The sequence below is a fragment of the Myotis lucifugus genome, unplaced genomic scaffold (genome assembly GCF_000147115.1).
Source record: "Myotis lucifugus unplaced genomic scaffold, Myoluc2.0 scaffold_545, whole genome shotgun sequence".
Lineage (NCBI taxonomy): Eukaryota > Metazoa > Chordata > Mammalia > Chiroptera > Vespertilionidae > Myotis > Myotis lucifugus.
Window position 1 is genome coordinate 455,960 of NW_005871593.1, and position 19,710 is coordinate 475,669.

The following is a 19,710-nucleotide window of genomic DNA, read 5'->3' on the forward strand; positions in this document are numbered from 1 at the left end:
CTGTAAAGATGAACTGCAAGTTATTGGTTCCTCTGTAATCAACAGTCAGTTCTCCGACAGCGATGCTTCTTTCACAGGGACCAGCTCCTAATGATTGGTGGCAACGGCGCAAGTGGAAATGGTCTCTCCATGTCCCTTTTCTTGGTCCAGTGAGGCCAGGGCTCTTTCTCGGGAGAGAGAATCTTCCTTCCTGTGCGGCTCCTCTCACCTCTGCGTGGCTGTTTGTGTCTCCATCACTCAGCCCCTCGAACCTTCCTATGCCCTCTTCTGTCTCGATAGCCTCACGTTGGATGAACAAATCTGCTATTTTATATAGTGCTTCTTATGTATTAGGAATTTAACCTGTTATACATTTACTTCATGATTTTTTTACAGAGAGGAAGGGAGAGGGATAGACAGAAACATCGATGAGAGAGAGACATCAATCAGCTGCCTCCTGCACACTCCCTACTGGGGATGTGCCCGCAACCAAGGTACATGCCCTTGACCGGAATCGAACCTGGGACCCGTGAGTCCGCAGTCCGATGCTCTATCCACTGAGCCAAACTGGCTAGGGCTACTTCCTGATTTTTATTAGACTGTCGTTGGTTTGTTAGAGTTCCAGTTCTGAAGTTTCATGGGTGTTGAGAGGTCTTCCCAATCGTCATTTTCCTGCAATTCCTGTTCTTTTTAGCACAGAGTTTTGCATTTATTCCACTCCAGCAGGAGTGCCTGTGCTTAAAACCAGTTTTAAGCTCCCCATTCACAGCTTTCTTTTTTCCCCAGGTCAAATCACTCTGTTATCTAACTGAAATCTCCTTTACAGATTTCTCATTTCAGGCACCACGTAAGTTTCTGAAAGGACTGTAGTGAACATGATGGCTTTCTGCCCAGCTTTTTTTTCCTTTGGAGAAAGACACCTCTTGGATTCCTTAAAAATCTTGTTCAGTTTATGTGCATGTGGGCTGAGCCATGGCTGAGGAGCGGGCACAGGCTCTAGGCCCAGTCAGGTGGAAGTTTCCTTCCTCTGGATGCAGGGATGGCTTCAGAGACGGTCACATGACCAAAGCCACGCCAATCACTCCTCCCTGGAGGGCCTTCTGCCAGCATTGTTGGGGAAAATCCCTTTTACTAGGATTTTGAATTCTACAGACCATGCTACTTAGAGCTTCCGGGGCCACCTCGCCACCAACTGCAGAGAGGCTAGCAGAGAACTGAGAGATGGAAGAAGGAGGAAGAGGAGGGGATGGAAGGGGAGGGCTCAGGGAGAAGGGTGGGAAGAAGAGGGAGAAGAAGGAGAAGAGGAAGGAGAAGCCTGCATTTGAAGCCAACAGTACTCCTTGGACTTCCTGGTTACATGAGACAATCATTTCCCTTTTATGCTTACAGCCACACAAATTGCACCCAAATTAATGGCATTTTTGATAAGTATAATTTAAAAAATCAAACTAAATACTCTAATACACCACCAGAGCTTAAAATACACATGTGGTGAATCGCTTAAAAATGCAAAAATCCACTTGGTAACTTTTAAATCATCACTTTGCTGCTTTTCTCTGAGCCGCCTCTCTTCTGTAGAGTTACCGAGGAGACGCAATGTTGGCCCAGAGCTGCTGGGCAGGGAGGAAGGGGGCGTCTTGACTTTTGCATTTCCTGTTGTGGAGATACCCTTTATTTAGGCAAAATGTTTTCACTTTGCGGTAACAGTTTTGTTCTGTGACCTCTGGTGACGTCTATGCCCGCCCTTCACCAGCCTTTCTCTAGTTCTTACCTGCGGTGGTTTTGGTACTTAAGCATAAGTCCTTCTTTACACCTACTCCTATCAAACCTCGTCTAAGTTGACATTTGAATTCTCTCAGGTTTTCTGAAGCATCAGTGAACCCATTCAGTTGGAACTGTATACAACCTGAAAATAGAACGCTTCCATTTTCCAAACCATTGAAAACGACAGTTGGAACCCATGGGAGCTGCTGGGAGTCCACAGCACTTCTCTCTGCAAACTAGAAAAAGGTGCCCTTAGGTGCCCTCAGGGGCTAGCAGCCCTGGGCCCGTGCACCTGGAATGGGGAGCCGGGCAGGCTGGGTCTCAGACGCCCCTCACCACCACAACTGAGCCCCTGAATCACGTCACAAAGACCCCTTTAATCTTCCTGGGCTGTGTGTGCATGAGCTTGGGTCTAGTATGAGCCTGTTGGGCAGATCCCGTAGGATGAAGGCAAATTAAACTCAGAAGAAAATGTCAAAGTGAAATGAACCTGATTTATGGAGATGATGTACTGTATTTAAAAGTTTTGGAATTGGACAGAAATAAATTTTAATTCCAGCTTGGCCACTTGGTAGGTCACCTCACTGAAACACCATTTTTAAAAAATCTGCAAAATAACAATAATACCATATTTCATAGACTCTAGACAGCATCAGCTGTAAGGCAGGCTCATCTTCATTGAAGAGGTTTTTATAATATAAACATTTAAAACCAGAATATGAAGCAATAGCCAAGTGGGGTGGATCCTGATTTGAGGTGTTGCAACTGTAAAGATCGTGCCTCGCAGGCTATAGGACATAAGGTGATGCCCCTATAGGCAATGGCTCTCTCTGGGAGGATTATGTGCCATAAGGCATGCTGCGTTCTTGCCACAGCTCAGAGTGAGTGCTCAATGAATGATGGAGGCTGTTGTTGATGTGGTTGTTATTTGTACCTGGTGACAAATAGTAACAAAAGAATACACCTGATTCAGGTCTTCACAAGCTAGCAACATGCCCCGGCTGCTGTCTTGCCCGGCTCTGGGAGAAGATACTAGAAGCCGACATGCACCAGCAGGTCTAGAAGTAAACCTCAGAGGAATATTCAAGTATAGAAATGCACACAACTGAAAAACAGTCCTATTTATTCTGAGAATGGAGACCCAGATCTGATTTTCCCAAATCCCAAATGTACGGGAGAAACCTTTTTAAAAAGAGTATTGTTTCCAAGGTTGGGTTGGGATCCGTCTCCGAGTTTGGAGCAGGAGAAAGAAAACGTTCAGAATGTCTTGTTAGCCTTTCCCGTGTTGGTCGTTTCCTTCACCGCTCACTGACAGCTTCTTCTAGGACATTTCCTGTGATTTTGGAACTGGTCGTTGATTGGCTCTCTGGTGAAAACCCTTCTGTGCAGCATCCTGTGACGTCAGTTCTCATTTAGGCCTGGACGGTCTATGGAGGATGGAGACGTGCCAAGAGGTGTCTGTCAAAGCCTTTCACCTGCCTGCAGAGCAGCTGGCTCCTGGACTGGTTCGGGAGTGGGCCTCATGCCAGGGAACAGCCATTCATTGTCCTTTATTGCCAAAGACAATGCTGCCAGTGGGAGAACTCTGATGTAGGAACACCGATGCCAGAATCCCAGTGAGTGAAAAATGGCCTGGTTTGTGCCGCCACCTCCAAAGCAGTCTCCTTCTTTCCCCACAGCCTGGGCTCGACAGCATTTTTAGAGATACGACAAATGGAACCAGGGTGTATATGAACACGGTCAAAACACAGCCCACCGGATGAGAAGCTCCTGTGTATGGGGCCGGTAAGCAAACACAAGGGAAATGACTCTCCGACGGACACAAATATTCTATGACTGTTTTATTCTTCCGTTTCCGATCTAAACTTGTTTCAGCATCAGGACTGATCTAAACAATGTACAGAGAGGGCCAGAAAAGGAGTTTGTGGCAAGAGCTTACCTACCTAGTTTGGGGTAGCTTGTTTTAAGAAAAACAAGTTATATGGACGTGTCAGGGATTTTTGAGAACGAAACGCAAGTGGCAGCTCCAGCTCACAATGTCAGAGAAAAGCCAAATGGCCCAAGAAGACAGGGGCAACCTGACGTTACACAGGTGGGCCGGCTGATCTGCAGTGCGCACACACAGCTTTCATGTCCTCTCCGCAGGTCACTTCCAAGTGCGTGCCACAGAGGGGGGATGTGGCACAGTCTGGAGCGGAGCTGAGTCGTCGTTTTGCGCATGTAATGGCACATCGTGAGGGCTCTCACCTCCTCACCCTGGGAGTCGCTAAAGCACTCATTGGGGACTGAATTTAATCTCACCTGATTTCATCTCTCCCTAAGGAAGAAATTAAAGATCTATGACTCAGGAACATCACAAATCTCCCGAAAGCAGTTTCCCTCAAGGTTACTTTGGAATTTTTAAATAAGTGTATGAATTCCACCTTATGCCTTCTGCGTCTTCACCTTGGGTCTGAGATGCAGGGATGGCGGGCTGCTCTGTGGCCCAGCACCAGGAGGGGCTTGTTCAGTCCTGGGGTTGAGTCGCAGTGATCCACGCACCTGGACCGCCTCGGATCACGAGCACATTTGTAAGAGGATGGTGTTAGTCGGCTCTTGGCATGAAATGAAGTGATAGTGATGATGACTTTATTGGCACCACTGCACCAGCTGCTTTCTCTTAGCAGTGAATCTCCACATTGTGAGTCTCCAGAGAAAACAAAGGTTTGCTCACCCAGGGCTTCTGCTGGCATATTTGCAATCACAGATGTCCTCCGTGGGAGGTCTCCCCGCCCCAACCTGTGCAGCAGCAGGCAGACCCGGCGTGCTTAATCCCAAGAACGTGGCGAATGGGATCCATCCACATATGTTATTGCACCAAAATGATGGAGAATTTAGAAGTGTGACAACCCAAGGAACTGTGAGCACAAAGCTAAGTACATTGGCATAGGCCAGGGGTACCTTCTGTCATAATCTATGTCATTACTGTTGGAACAGTTTTCTTTGGGTTTAGAGAGATACATTTCAAGAGCGAAACCTTATACTACTCTGTGTGGAGAAGCAATTTATAAAAGGTCTTTCCTCCTGTCTCCCAGGAATGAAAACAGACCATTGGGTCCTTTGAGTCACATGATGCTGACAAGTCCTGGGATCCACGGGGGCCTGCTCCCCTGCCCCGCCCTCCCGGCCACCAGCCAGGTGGGTCAGCTGCCCTGCTGCCGGACTGGCTGCTCCTCTGCTGGGCATCTGCTTTCCTGCCCAATCAGCTTCCTTATTGCTTTGGGTCTCTGATCCCTTCGAGAATCAGATAAACTATTACCTCCAGACAAATGCACACTCCTAACCCCCCATTTTTTCATGCAATTTCAGGGGCTTGGGGTCCAGGCCAAGGAAGGAATTTTAAATAGGGTTTAAAGAGAAACTAACTGTACTAAAGGTTACCAACATTTTAAAACTTTTTTTGATACAGGGATATCTATGTGCTTTTGTATAAATGCATTAAATAACCAGATTGAATGCCGAGTCTAATACCGGCTGTAATTGAGAAGTACTGGTGAGTATAAAGGACATTTTACCATGTCAGCCAACTCTGCTGTAAAATGGAAATGTCTGTGATTCCCACTGCTGGCAGGTGCTGCTAGTTCTACTGTGGTCTGCTGCCTACATTCATCACTGAGGCAGTGCTACACCGCAGGCAGAGGTTAGTAAAAATGAAGGCGCATCTTCCCCCGTCCAAGATCCTGGACTTGAGGGTAAGAATCTCTGAGGCTCTAGCGATTCTCCGCCTGGCACGGGGCCTGGCGGCCTTAGCCCTTCCCATTCAGGCCAGTGAAGAGGACATAGGCCTTCCCTTTCCTCAACTGAAATAACTTAAGGCTACCATGATTTTCAATATTCTGTAGCAAAAGCCAAAAGGGCCATTCAGAGCGGCTTTTGTCCCTCCGAAGGAGGAAGGTGGGGACAATGGGACTCAGGGAGTCCGCTGTGAACAGGTTGGTGACTGCTGCCTTCCCTCCCACGGGGATCCATGCCCCACCCGGGAGATGGATCTCTGTGTGTCTTCCCCGTGTGTCTTCTAGCTTGGAATGAAAGACACATTCTCCTCTGGCTGTCCCAAAGGTCTGTGACACCCTTTTGTTGAATTTGCCTCTGGCTTTAACCTCACCTTTCCCGAGATGCACGCCTAAGTGGGGGAGCCCTGCTCAGCAGCCTGCATCCTGGGAAGGCACACCGGCTCAGTGTTGCTTCTCATCCTTCCCCTGGCTCCCTGGAGGGTGCTGAAATGCTACGTGTAAGCTTTGGAGGTGTGACGGTGTTTCCCAGCACCTGAAAATACCATTGTCACCGCAATCCTGTGGCGATGGCCAGCAGAGCTATTGCTGGAAAACGCCAGGGAAAAGGTCAGCTTTCTCACTGGGATGCTAGAGCTCAGGCCTGCATGGGGGGCGGGGGGGGGGTGAAAAGCTCAAGTTTTAGGCAAAAGGAACTGTTTTTCCTGATGGACGAGGGGAGGAGGAGAGACTCGCAAGGAAAGGCACTCTAAGCACTGCCTTGGCTGGGCGCTCCTGCAACCGGGCCATGGCTTTCGGAGGCCACCATGACCTGGTTTCCACCAGAAAAATGGTCCGTGAGAGAGGCTCACAGAAGATCGCCTGCTTACCGATTTTACTTCTTGCTTCATTTATATTTTCTCCCAGGGACTTTGCTTCAGAAAATCTGGAGGGGAAAAAAAAAGAAATGAGAATTTAACTTTTTCCTCTTCATCTTAAATTATGTTTTAAAAGTAATAGATTTCTGAGAGGTCTCTAAAATATTATAATACTTTATTAAAATACACAAAAGAAAATCTAAATAAATGAAATATACTAGGCTTAAAATAGAGATAAATTTTATATTTATCACTGGTGTTGTGAATTTTTACTCCTCTACCCAGCATAGAATTTTCATGCTCATATTCACTAATTTATGACTTTGAATTTCTAGTGTTTATGATGTAAGGGGACCAGGATAAAGCATGACTGTAAGCTTTCTGTACTATGTATGCTCCACAGTGTCAGGACCTCATCATCACAAAGAACACATACTTAATGTAACTTAAATAACTTTTTCTCTGATTGTAAAGTCATAGATCAGAGGTCAGCAAACTATGGGTGGTCATGAGACAAATCCAGCCCTCCCACCTGTTTCTGTAAAAGAAGCTGTATTGGAACATGACCACACTCACATTTACATAGTGTCTGTGGCTGCTTTCCTGCTAAAATAACAAATTGAGTGGATTGAACAGAGGCCATATGGCCTGCAGAGCTGAAAATATTTATTATCTGACCCTTTACAGGAAAAGTTTGCTGACTCCTGTTATATCTGATGCTAAACCACATCTTGAAAATTTAAAAACAAGAAAAAAAATCTCTAATAATCAGCCACCTAAAAATAAGCACATTTTGAGATCTTCCCAGTCTTTTTTCTAGCAAGTTTTTTATACAGTGAAGACCATGTTGTATACATGGTTCTGTGCTTTGATTTTTTTCACTTAGCACTATAGCATGCCTTTCCCCATGTCTTTAGAAACTTCTCCGTTGTCTTTGATGGCTGTCTACCAGTCCACCAGATGATTGTGCTGATGTTTGCTTAATGATTCCTCTGTCGTCCAACAAATACTTATGAGACCCCCAGGGAGAGCTGGAGAGGTGGTGGAGGAAGAATAAGGCCTATGTGAGAAACTTGCAGCCCAGGACCTTACGACATGTTAGTTGCTTCCCCATCTTCTCCTTTCTGTCATGAAATTTAAGAGGCAACTGAAAGTCTATGAAACAAATACCTAATATATATGGCTACAGGAAAGCCTTGTGCTACTGTGGGCAACACTGGCCCTGCCCTTAGAGGACTAGGGAGGAGCCTGTCCATCAGGAAAGCTCATGTACAAGGCAGGACTGACCTGGGTTTAATGGGGGCATAGGAGCTTTAAGAAACTTTTTATCATGGAAATTTCCAAATAGGCAGAAAATAGAATAACAGAATGAACCTTCACATACCCACCAACACATGACATTAATTGTCAACATTTGGCCAGTTGAATTTTAATTATCTCCTTTCTCCCCACCTCTCAAATCTTTCTGGATCCCAGTAAGACCCACATTATTTCACACATAGCTGCTTAGTTGCAAGGTTTTTTGTTAGAGGAAGTGGGGTGAGGAGAGCACTTCAGGCAGGGGAACAATGCAAGCAAAGGCCAGAGTGCTCTGTGCTTGATGAAAAGAAGTGTGAATTATGACACTGCTATTTTCCGAATCTGTCTCCTCGGCCTGCGACTGCAGACAGGGGAATTTCCAGGGAAGGGGACACAATTTTCCCTTCATGTTAGGTTTCTGGGACTCCACCCCGGCTCCCTCACTGAGGGTACTCAGGCTCATCATAGACTCTGCACGTCTTCTCTTGAGCAAGGGCCTGTCGCCTCCTGAAGAGGAGTGCAGTTCCTTCCAATACCATTCAGATTGGATTTGGTTCAGCAAACATTCACGTGGCATGTAGGTCACTGTGCTGGGCTCCGCGGGCTCGCACTGGCTGTGTCTGCTGGGCGGCATTGTCTCGGGTTTGGTCCAGGCCATTCAGAGGTGAGGACTGTCTTCATGCTTTAGTTTCTGCCAGGTGGGGAGACTAGGACTGTTCCATGACCACCCTGTCCACGTCCAGTACCTAGGCTTTCATCGGATTTGACAGTCCTTTGTTGCTCAATGGAAGATTCCTCTTCCTGCCAGTTCTGTGGAGGCTGGAAGCGTTAGAACAATGAAAATGCAAGAGAAGGCTGAGGAGCTGCTGGAATTCATGTCAGCGCTGGAGGACAGCAGGTGGAGATACAAAAGGAGGAGACTGCAGGAGAACAGGCCACCACCGTGGCACTGTTCACAGAAGCCTGACAGGCCTGGGTGAGGCCCCCCCATACCCCACCACCACCTTGGCAGTGTCCAGACTGTCCAGGGGGCACAGCGAAGGGGGGCATTTAGTGTAGTGGTCCACGCTCTCCAAAGAGCCGCCCAGGACTGGCAGACACGGTGTCGGGTGGGGGCGCCTTGGGCAGTCTCAGCTTCCTCTCCGCAGCCCAGCGCCAGGCTCAGAAGGGTTTGCCCACTGCAGAGGTGTGGGCTGAGGGCTGTCTGTCCTCATGTTTCCCTTTACTCCGCAGCTGTCACCGCTCCAGGCCACCCCGCCCACGTGTGTTCCTGACCCTGGTTGTCAAGACAAACTCTTCCTTAAGGAAGCCCAGCCCTGGGGGAGAAGAGGGAGATGAGAAGGGAAAGGAGGCAAACTGAAGAGCTGAGAAGAGGGTGACCCCAGTCTGCCACATCCTTGTTCTTCCTGGCCCGCCCTGCCCCTTCACGCCCCCAGCTCATCCTCTTCCTCCTGCCTGGAGCTCAATTCTGCTCATCCAGGCTGTGCTAGGAGGAGCCTTCCACTGCTGACCTTCTAACAGACACATATTCCCATTAGTGACGTGCTCAGGGAGCCAACCTGTGACCAAGGTGTGTGCTGACTTTCCCCAGGGCATGTGCACCCAGACAATAGATATCCCCAGCTGCTGCTCACTGCTGAGGAGGTGTGGCCCATCGGGGAGGCATGGCCCATGGGGGAGGTGTGGCCCCAGGGTGATAGCAGCTGAGGAGGCCACACCTGGCTCTGCTCCAGGGCAATGAGAACCACAGACAGTTTCCTGGAGAGGCCGGGACTGCCCACTCTTTCCGTGAGAGGTGAACACTGACAGGTCTCTGTGTGTCTCTGATGTCTATTGGTTGATGATTAACATGCTATTTATTGATAAGAAGCACTCATGCACCAAAGTCTAATTACAAATACACAGCTTATTGATGATATGCAACATTGTTGGGTTAGAGCGGGCAGGTGAGGTAATGAGTGCCAGTCGCCCTGGATTCTGGACACACTCCGTTGCTGCCGGGGCCAAATGAAAGTGTAGCCTCGGTGCCGAAGCTTGCTGTGTGCTGCACTCCTGGACTCCATCTCGTGGACGACTCTTTTTGAAGCTCCCATTCGATTTCAACCGTCACTTGTCCTGTGGAATACTGAGAGATGCACGGGTTGGTCTTGCTGGTGGCGAACGTTGTTGGAGGATTTGCAGGAACCGGAGTATTTTTCATTAGAATTTGAGACGGGGATGTTTCAGTCCAAATCCACCCGTCAGTGGCGAGGGATGAAAATGTCCATCTGTGTGAGGACTTTTAGACCAAATCGGTCCCTGGAAGGAAGTGTACTTCATGATCTCGCCACACCATTCCCGGAACGACTCCCTGGTGGTTGACGTTTTCCAGTGTTGGTCCTGTGCTTGTCTGCTGCACGTTGTCTGCTATTCTGTATCCTTCCTTGTAGGCAACTGGATTGTTTGTATTTTGCTTTTGATTGTCATCTTTATGCTGTCTGAACTCGCACCAGTAGCAGGTGCTCCGTTTTGTCCAAAAATCCTAACTCCAGTGTGAGGACATGTTGCTTCGTCTCCAATACGAGAAGCCGTTGCAATGCCTGGTTGCATTCTGAGTGCTCTTAAGTTGACAAGCACTTTGTTTGCAGATGTCCATCCAACTGACGCGCTGTTGTTGGCAGCTGTTTCATGCACGACCTTCTGTCGCATGCAAGGACCAGGCGGCCAAGTGCGATATTGTGATGTTAGGTCACCTTTGTTGCATGTTTAAAAACCAACTTGCTTATGTTTCCGAATGAATAGCTGAATGTGATGTCAGCTATTCTCTCGGAGACATGCCATTCTGCTGCTCATGTGCGCACAACCAGAGCATTGACAGATTGATGAATCCTCTAATAGATCACTATCCATGGACACTCGCTGCAAATGCTCAAAACAGCGTAAGCAAGTTGGTTTTTAAAAATGCAACAAAGGCGACCTAACATCACAATATCGCACTTGGCCGCCTGGTCCTTGCATGCGACAGCAGGTCGTGCATGAAACAGCTGCCAACAACAGCGCGTCAGTTGGATGGACATCTGCAAACAAAGTGCTTGTCAACTTAAGAGCACTCAGAATGCAACCAGGCATTGCAATGGCTTCTCGTATTGGAGACGAAGCAACATGTCCTCAAACTGGAGTTAGGATTTTTGGACAAAACGGAGCACCTGCTACTGGTGCGAGTTCAGACAACAGGCAGACCTGCCGGCTGCATTGTCTCTGTTGTTGAGAGTTAGATATCCATGCTGTGGAGCCATGAATACACCTGCTGGAAACGGAGGCAGCGTTCCTTCGTGTGCATTCCCCGCTGCATACCGTAGCTGATAGTCTGAGTCCGCCAACACCTGGATTGTGCTTGTGAGATTATTAGTGATGTGTTGTCATGTGTTATGACTTCTCTGACTTGAATGTTGAAAAGCTTCAAGTCAAGCCTTTTTGGTCCCCAGTGGCTATTGATGAGATGTTGCCAGTCTTGAAGGGAAAAGTGGCCATGAACCGATTGAAGTCCAAGTATCCCCACAGGATGCCGAATCCGTAGTACTGGTTGTCATTGTTTCCAGTTGCTCCAGAGTTGTTGATTTTCTTGAACAGGTGGTTGTTGTAGTTGGCAGGGCCCAGGTACCGGTAGATTTTGTGATGACTCTGACACCCACCCATGTGGAATCGCAATGCCAATTTCCCGAGGAAGTGCCCACTCCATCGGAACCCTGCACATTGTGGCCCATTGGGCTGCCACCACCTGCAGCCATTGTACTAGATCCCAAATTTGAGGACACTACTGATCCTCCACTAGTACTTGTTTGCTGGGATTAAGTTCTGATCCTGGAGTTTTAGCGGTCTGCTCCATTGATAAAAGTCTTTGTCTAACAGTGGCAGAGACTGGATCTAAAGTCTTGGTCTTTTGCATCCTTTAGTCAGTGTTTTCACTGGTGCCATCTTGACTGGCTTTTCTACCAGAGCACAGGGTTCGGGAACCCGTTTTTTTGGCCTGGAAAACAACTTTTTCCAAGGTTTCCACCTAGCGATGTTGTCGTCTGCGAGCTTCTTCTGAAACTCAGCATCTGCGTGGTTGTATGTTAGATGTGGATAATCACCGCTGTTAAGGAGTTGATTATATGCCTTGTCGTGCTCTTTGGCAACCGTGTCTGCTCTGTTAACTAGCTCTCCTTTACCTAGACCATTAAATGATCCAAAATATTTGTATCCAGGAACAACAGGCCCTCTGGTGTTGTCTTAATTTGTTGATTAGCTTTTGGCTTTGGAGGTCTTGCCTCAAGATGAAAAAACTCAGCAAGTGCACAGCCAGCCTTTTCCAACCAAGCTGGAGGATGAGCAACAAGAGACATGACTACTTGACTCATTTCATTGCAATCATCAAAGTCAACATTAAACTCATCACATGCAGTGCTAGCAAATGGAGTATCCCACTGCAATTTATGAATCTGGCTAAGTTTTGTATGTCGTTTTTGAATCAATCCAGAATCTGATATAACTTTTGGAAAACACTGTTCACAATCTGATACACCATGAGTGAAACAAATATCCAACATTTGATTCATCCTTTCCCAATTTTTACATGGAAACATCATTTGCGTCAAATTCAAATGTTGAGAACATTTAGAAACATACCGAGAGGAGAAATCCAACACTTCTGGCTCCCTCGACGTCTCAATCTCAAATGAAGTTTGAATGCGTTTTGACAGGCTTATATTCTCCGCAGAAGGGGCGGATCTTTTCTTAGCCTCCACCCTTTTAACATCAAACTCCCGCGTGACATCACACTCACTGGCCTTTGCCCAGGCAAAGAACTCTTTGATCTCTGTTTTTGTGATCTTCCTAAAGTCATGATCAAGTTGGCAGGCAAGTTCAAATTTGAATATTTGATCCTCCAAAGGCTGTTGATGTTCGAATGTTATTGAATTTCCATCCATGACAACACACATGTTAGTATTTGAAGTCACAGTCACTGGTGTCAGATCAGTCTGTTGAGAGGACTTGCACTTTTGGTCAATACAAACAGGACTTCCATCGAGAATGGCCTCTGCAGACTGACAACCTTGGCCGTCATTTTTCCTTCTTCCCACCAGATGATCATCTTGTTGATGTAATCATTGAATGGAAAGTTTTCATTGGTCCAATTAACACATCCATAAAACAGAACAACATATGAGATGGCTTCTGCAATGTTTGTCTTTCCGGTAGTTGCATTAGGACCAAACACCCAGATAGTGTTTCTTTTTCCAAACTTTTTTTGACACCAGCCATCCAGCGCCCTTCCAGCATATGCAGGATCATATCCATTTAGTTCAAACATTTTGTATATCCGATTGGTCTTAATGTCATTTGGCAGTTCATTACCGGCCAAATAATCACTGGTTGTTTGTCAGACTCATGATCTTACATGCATTCTCCAAAGCAGATTTAATCTGGCTCCTGGATATTCCAGTTGCATTGTAGCTCAGATAAGATTCCTGGCTCTCTTGTAGCCATTGTTTTTCTGAGGTGATACTGAACCAGACACTGAACAAGTCCTATATATTTTGTTGTTGCTTTGCTCCTGTAGAAGGGATCAGATTCAGCTTTGTCTGGGTCGGTTTGTTGAGAATCTGAAGACTTGACTTGATTGTTGATGATCGGGAGAACAGTTAGTTGTTTGTGTTCCTGCAAATTAAGAACAGCACATTTATACTCTTCGACAGCAGTCCACGCCCATTTGAAACTCTGACTGGGTCTTTGGAAGAAGATACGTGGGAATGTACTGTTGTCTCAAATCCGATTAGCTTCGTTAAATTTGGTCTTAGTAATTGACATCCAGTCTGGAATTTGAGGCTCAATTGTCTGATAAATCTGTTTTATCAACTTAGGGTGAATTTGACTCAGGTAGCACCCAACAATACTCTTCATGCCATTCATTTCAATTAGCATATGTAGATGAAAAAATTTAGTTCCTTTTTCAAATTGTACCAAATAGAACGGTTCAAATGTGACAGTCTTCTTCCATTCATTAACAAATTCCTGCTGAATTTCACCTGCAATCATTAGCTGTGGTTGCTCAATTTGATCCCAGTCCATATCAGAATCTCACAGCAATTTCCATTCTTGGTTCATAATCCAATCCACAAATTTGTCATGTATTCCGGGAAGGTGAGAGTCCAAATCACTTGGAATGCGGATAATAACCTCATAAAGGGAGGCCAAGGCTCAAGTGTCCATGAGGATGTGGTTACAAGTGTCAGCACGGTGGTGTTTATATACTTGCATATTGACGTCATATTCTCGTTCTCACGGTGACTCTCGCGAGATGTGGGTGGACTTTGGTCAGTGTTCACATCTCACAGAGAGAGGGGGCAGTCCCGGCCTCTGGGTCAGGCTGACTCACTCACTCGGTGGCTGTCACCACAGAGGAGCCAGTGTTCAAGGCCACTCAGCCTCTACAGGCCTCTGTGGTCATGTTTCCTGTCATGTCAGCTGGGGCAGTTTCTTTAGGTCAGTGGGGCAAATATGTCATTGGAAGGCAAGGGGCTCCTAGGACATTTTTCCCGGTCTTTTTGTCTAGAGTGATGAACTTAATAGATTGATTATTTGTAGAGTGAATATTTAATTTCTTCCCCGCCAGAGAGGAAGAGAGAAGACTGGGCCGGTATCTATGCCACTGCCTTCTCTGTAGACTTGTCTCTGACACGGTACCTCAGCTGCCTCTGCTATATTGCAATGAAGATGCATCTTTCATTTCCCTCACACTTTTTAAATACCAATATTATTTTTCTTTCATCTCATATCTGCCTCAGGACGGCTGCCTTCTCTTGTCTACCGTTAAGAAGTCCCGACCCTGGCTCTCAGAAGCCTGTTGCTGTATTCTCCTACTTCTAGAGAGACACAGCATGGCCCAGCAGTTTTCTGGACTGCCAAGGTCTCCCAGAGTCAAGTTCAAATTGTCATTCCTGGGCAAAAGAGTGCTTCTGAGTATCATTTTTGAGGCCAGCATTGTCTTAAAAACTGCAGGGAGGTTGAGAAGAGTCTAATCTGCTCTTTGCTCTCAGAGTTTATAATTCTAGTTCAGGAGACAGGTGTAAATATAAAACACAAGTGGAAAAATAATAAAGTTAAACATGAAGTCTAATGGGAACCAGGGAACTCCTGTGTGTCATGGATGTTATTTCCAGATGATGCCATGAGATTTGTTGTGTTTAGGTTCTGTGTCTGAAGGATCCAGCTGAGTAAAGGGGCGCTTTTCTTGGATTAGTTCACAGTAGCAAGGACTTCTTTCCTGGTGCATGCAGTTAATCTCCTCGTTTATTTCTTCTTTTGCTGCTCGCTGGTGCTCTGTGAGTGAGGGATTCCATTTGTATGAAAGATCTGCCACGGAAGAGTTGGCTGCGTGGTGCTTGGGCACCGGTGCTTGTTGGCATGGGTTCCAGCCTCTCCTCACATCCTACACTGTGAAGATGAATGAGTCACGCCTGAAATGCAGTCCTTTTCAACTGCAATTGTCTTTAAAAATCGGCCTAAGAATGGGCTCACATGCTCTGATTCAGCGAGGGCAAACCTCCTACTAATGTGGCGACGTCTTGTTTCTCTTGTCCCAGGGAGGCTTTCCCCAGATGGAGGCCAGAGCTGGGAGAGGCTAGAAACCCCCTGTGAAGGCAGCAAGGGGTGCAGGTAAGAAGGGGAAGAGAACCCTTCTACCAAGTAACACAGATGTGCGTGCCATCGATCGTCCCCTCCTGCAACTCTAGAGCAACTCGTACGCTCTTGGGAACTGAGGGAATCACAAGGGATCCCTATATTTGGGCTTAGAACGAATTCCCATGGGCTAGAGAGGCTGAGCTGGCCCAAGGCACGGTGTGGGGACTATTAGTCCTGAGTCCCTCTTTAGTGGACTTGGCCCACATGGTGTCACAACGCCAGAACCTTTGAGGGACAGTTACTTGATATGAGATGTAAACAGGCAAGCCGGGCCACTAGGCCCTGGCTGCTGAGGACTATTAGAAAGGAGAGACTAGGTAGTCGGTCGAGTCAGGAAACATTTAATAGCATCCTGAGCAAGCTGGTGCATGTCTGTGTTGCAGGGACTGGCCCGTCCTCCCAGAAACGTTCTACGCGATGCTCCTGCCACTAGAGGGAATGGGAGCATCGTGTGGAACGGAGGGAACCAGGGTCCCGTGAACCAGTTCTTAAAGTGAGGGTGGCATGGAGGTCACCCCTTTTAGCACCTGTGGGCCTTAGTTTGATGTCTGCTGTGGGAACACTGGTTCAAGCTCTGTGTTTTCATGCACCAACATTTTCTCTTAGTCCCCTACCTTAAGGAGTTCTGAGCACCTCATATCTAACAATTGAATAGGCTCCATAACGCAAACAAAAGCTCCCATCCTGAGAAAGGGGTAGGTCCGAGGTTTAACTCCCCAGTACCAAATACTCCTTTACTGATTGTTATTACAGTAACGTTAAGCAGATGTGACATTAAAAAAATGTGGGCAGGTTTCCCAACTTTTCATTTGACTTGAAAAGACTGATTTACTGCTGGGAAAACCTCTTTGCAGAGGGAAGCTGTGTGTGAGTTTCACTGGTTCCCTTGCCCGATGGCCTCGGGGAAGATGGGACCACCAGCATTACCAGCCCATCCTGTGTGACTTAGATGTGTTTCAATCCAAAGCACATTTGTCACCGGGTTGTCAGAACTCTCCTGTGCCGGAGGTTAGTGAGCCCTGAATTAGGCTTCCAAAGACCGCCACATCCTTATCTCTGCCGCCCCCACCCCAGCCCTCCTCCTGCTGGACACAGACCTCCACTCAAGGGTACAAACCAGGACCAGGAAACATGCCAATTCTAGAATCAGAAGGATGAAGTAGCATGTTCTTCCCCAGCCAGTGGTTCTTAAGCTTGAGTGTGCAAGAGAAGCACTTGGAACTGGTGTAGCCTGTGGAGGTGCTGGGATCCACCTCAGAGGCTCCGGCTCTCAGGGTCTCTGGACACAGTCTAGGCAGTGGCTTTCAAGCCTGGTGGCCTGCTAGAGCCTTTAAGCAAATGGATGTTGGGGCTCTATCTGAGTGAGAATAGGAGGGGAGGCAGGCCAAGGCCTTGGTCGCTTTTATAAGCTCCGTGGTCACTTGGTTATGGAGCCAGGGGAATGAGGACCTGGTGGGAGTTATGATGTCTCAGGCAGGGACACAGCTAAGGGCTCTTTGGAAGTTGTTATTGGATAAAGCAGCTGTCGTCTAGCTTGACATGCTTATCTTCAGACAAACAAGGTACCCTGCTTCAACACGGCCACTGACTCTGCTAAAAATCCATGGCCCACGGCGTGGAGGAGGATGGGGACCCCTGGATGCAGGTGCCAAAACTCGTGCGGCCGGGCGTATGTCCTTTTTTGGAGGGAGACGGCTGTCAGACTTCACTAGCTTCACTTGCTTCCCCAAACACTCATTATTTTATTCATTCATTTATTTATTCATTCATGTCCTTGAGTCTTGGTCCTATTCTGCTCCGTAACTGTTCTTATGGTTAAAGTACACTAAAAGGTATCTTTTCGTTTGACTATTTTTGCATGCATATATTTATATTTTACACAAATTGTGGGTTCTTAGGGCCCCCTTTGTTAGCATGTGTACATTAACCCATGGCTCCCACTTGCTGCATCGACCCCACGGCAGCCCCCCGCACCCTTTCACCTCTCTACTTCCCCGGGATGGATGCCCGGAAGGCTTCCAACTCTCTCTGGCCACAAACAGCTGTGGGCATCCTCATATGTCTCCTTCTGAACCCTGAGAGATAAACCCGGATGTGGAATTGCTGGGTCACGGGGGGTGCACAGACTTCTTTAGACGAAGAGGGCTGCAGGGTGCTCCAGTCGGTTGCTCCTGGTTACACTCTGATCACCTTCACTGCGTTCCCAGTGATCTAAGATCCCCACCAAACCCAGAAGCTGTTGGTTAATAGTGGAAGCTGGCTCTCATGGCCATTGCTGTTCCCTTCTCTCTTCCCAGTCTGCCTTCTCTCCCCCTCCCGTGGCAGCTGTGCTAAACCTTCATCACCATCCTCCAGTCTCTCATTCTACATGGACTTGCACAGAGAAAGCAGCGGGTACTTTCAGTTTGCTCCCTCTGCTTCTAAGTGTGTCCATGTCGGCCGCATCTTGCTTTGTTGTTCTGTTCAGGGCTCCTTCTGGCTCAGCTGCCCTGACCTCAACCCCCTCCCGACCCCACTCCCTACTCCCCACTCCCCACCCCACTCCCCACTCGGAGCCTTGCTGTGGCTCTTTCCCACACTTCTCTCATGCTTGTCACCGGTTTGCTCCTGTGGCCAACAGCCTTGGCCGATTCTCTCCCATTCTCAAACAGACTTCTCCTTAGGCTACCTCCCCTTTTTCCTTATAAACATGTTTTTCTCCATCACAAACTTTTTGCACACGTTGTTTGCTCTCTTTCTGCTTGCTTCGCCACTTCTGAAACTCCAACCCCTGGTCTTCCAGGGGCCGACTTTGCACTTCCCAGCTCGGCCTGCCGAGTTCTTGGTAGCACCCGCCACAGTGACCGCATGCTGCTCCTGCTCCGTGGGGCGGTCTCCCTCGGGCTTTCAGGACAGGATTTTTCCCTGGTTCTCCCTCATCGCCTCTCTCTGCCTCTTCTCAGCCCCATCGTGGCCTTCGTTCACTCTCCCTGTCCTTTTGAGCTGCCCCCTGGTTCCACCCTCTAGGCCAGCGGTTCTCAACCTGTGGGTTGCGACCCCTTTGGGGGTCGAACAGCCCTTTCACAGGGGTCACCTCAGACCATTGGAAAACACATATATAATTACATATTGTTTACAGTAGCAAAATTACAGTTATGAAGTAGCAACGAAAATAATTTTATGGTTGGGGGTCACCACAACATGAGGAACTGTATTAAAGGGTCGCGGCATGAGGAAGGTTGAGAACCACTGCTAGGCCCTTCCACTGCCACGTGTTTTTCTGAGAGCGCTCATCCACTGCTCATGCGTATGCCTCTCAATCCTGGATGTCACTGTCATTCAACAGTAGTTTTGAGAAGTTACTGTGTGCTAAGACCCAGTCATGTGTGACATATACCCAGTCTAGAGCTCTAGACCCATACATCTGGCAGTCACTCTGTTTTCTACGGCTTTAGGATATGTATCTGATTCATGGGTTATCTGAAACAAAGCATAAGTTTATTCTAAAGGGCTCACACACAGCCTTGCCCCACCGCATAGCAGCAGACAATGCCGCCGGCTCAGCTTCCGTCCTGGAGACCACACCCTGGGCCTGGTCATTTCACTTTCTTTGACTAAGAAGTGCAGGGCCACCCTCCAGGACAGCAGGGCCTGGAGTTCTAAGACTATAATTTAGTCCTTAGATATGTCCCTGCCTTTGGAACAGGAAGATATTGATAGAGTCACAAGCTGATGAGAATGGATGTGCAATGTAAGACTTGCAGAGGAAGTTAGTGCTGCCAGTAACAGTCCCTGACGTAGGTAACCGGCTGTCCTGGGAGGGTGAGGCCTACCTGCCTGGAGAATGGTACCAGGTGGACGGGATTCACTGTGAAACTGAGTGAATGCCATGCCTTCCTTTCAGGTGTTGGGTTGGGCAGTTTAGGGAGGACAGAGCGAGCTTCCTCTCGCTGCCCGGCTCAGCCTTGCAGGGCCAGCGGCTCCCTGAGCCGGCCTTACCTCTGCTTCAGAATCTGTTTGTTGTCTTCGATGGTCACGCTGTCAGCGTGGTCCCTCTTGAAGATTTCAAAGGCCTCCTGGCGTCCTAATGACATTTCCTCTCTCATCCCTGTTGGAGACACGAGGAAATGGCCTCAGTCACAGCATCAGGATCCCATTAATTTCATTGTCACTCTAGTCAGACCACAAAGGCGGCCCTGGCTCCGAGAGGCCCACGGCGAGAGGCTCCGGACCAGACAGGTGGCCCCAGGCCCCTCCAGTCGGCCGCCCACCAGGGAGCCCTCGCAGCCACACCCGCTGCACCCCGCTGGCTGGGCCGTGCCTCCATGTGACTGTGGGGGGTGGGGTTTGGAATGTCT

At 48.0% G+C, this 19,710-nt stretch overlaps 1 protein-coding gene across 1 annotated transcript in view; it reads right to left on the reverse strand.

Annotated features, from left to right (window-relative positions):
* Positions 1-19,458, reverse strand: part of LOC102431532 (kinesin-like protein KIF6) — a 121,120-nt gene extending 101,662 nt beyond the window's left edge. Inside the window, exons 1-2 of the mRNA XM_023745453.1 lie at positions 19,352-19,458; positions 6,383-6,438 (exon numbers count right to left, since the gene is read on the reverse strand). Of these exons, the coding sequence (XP_023601221.1) occupies positions 6,383-6,438; positions 19,352-19,458 (163 nt within the window). The remainder of the gene's footprint in view (positions 1-6,382; positions 6,439-19,351) is intronic.
* Positions 19,459-19,710: the final 252 nt, after the last annotated feature.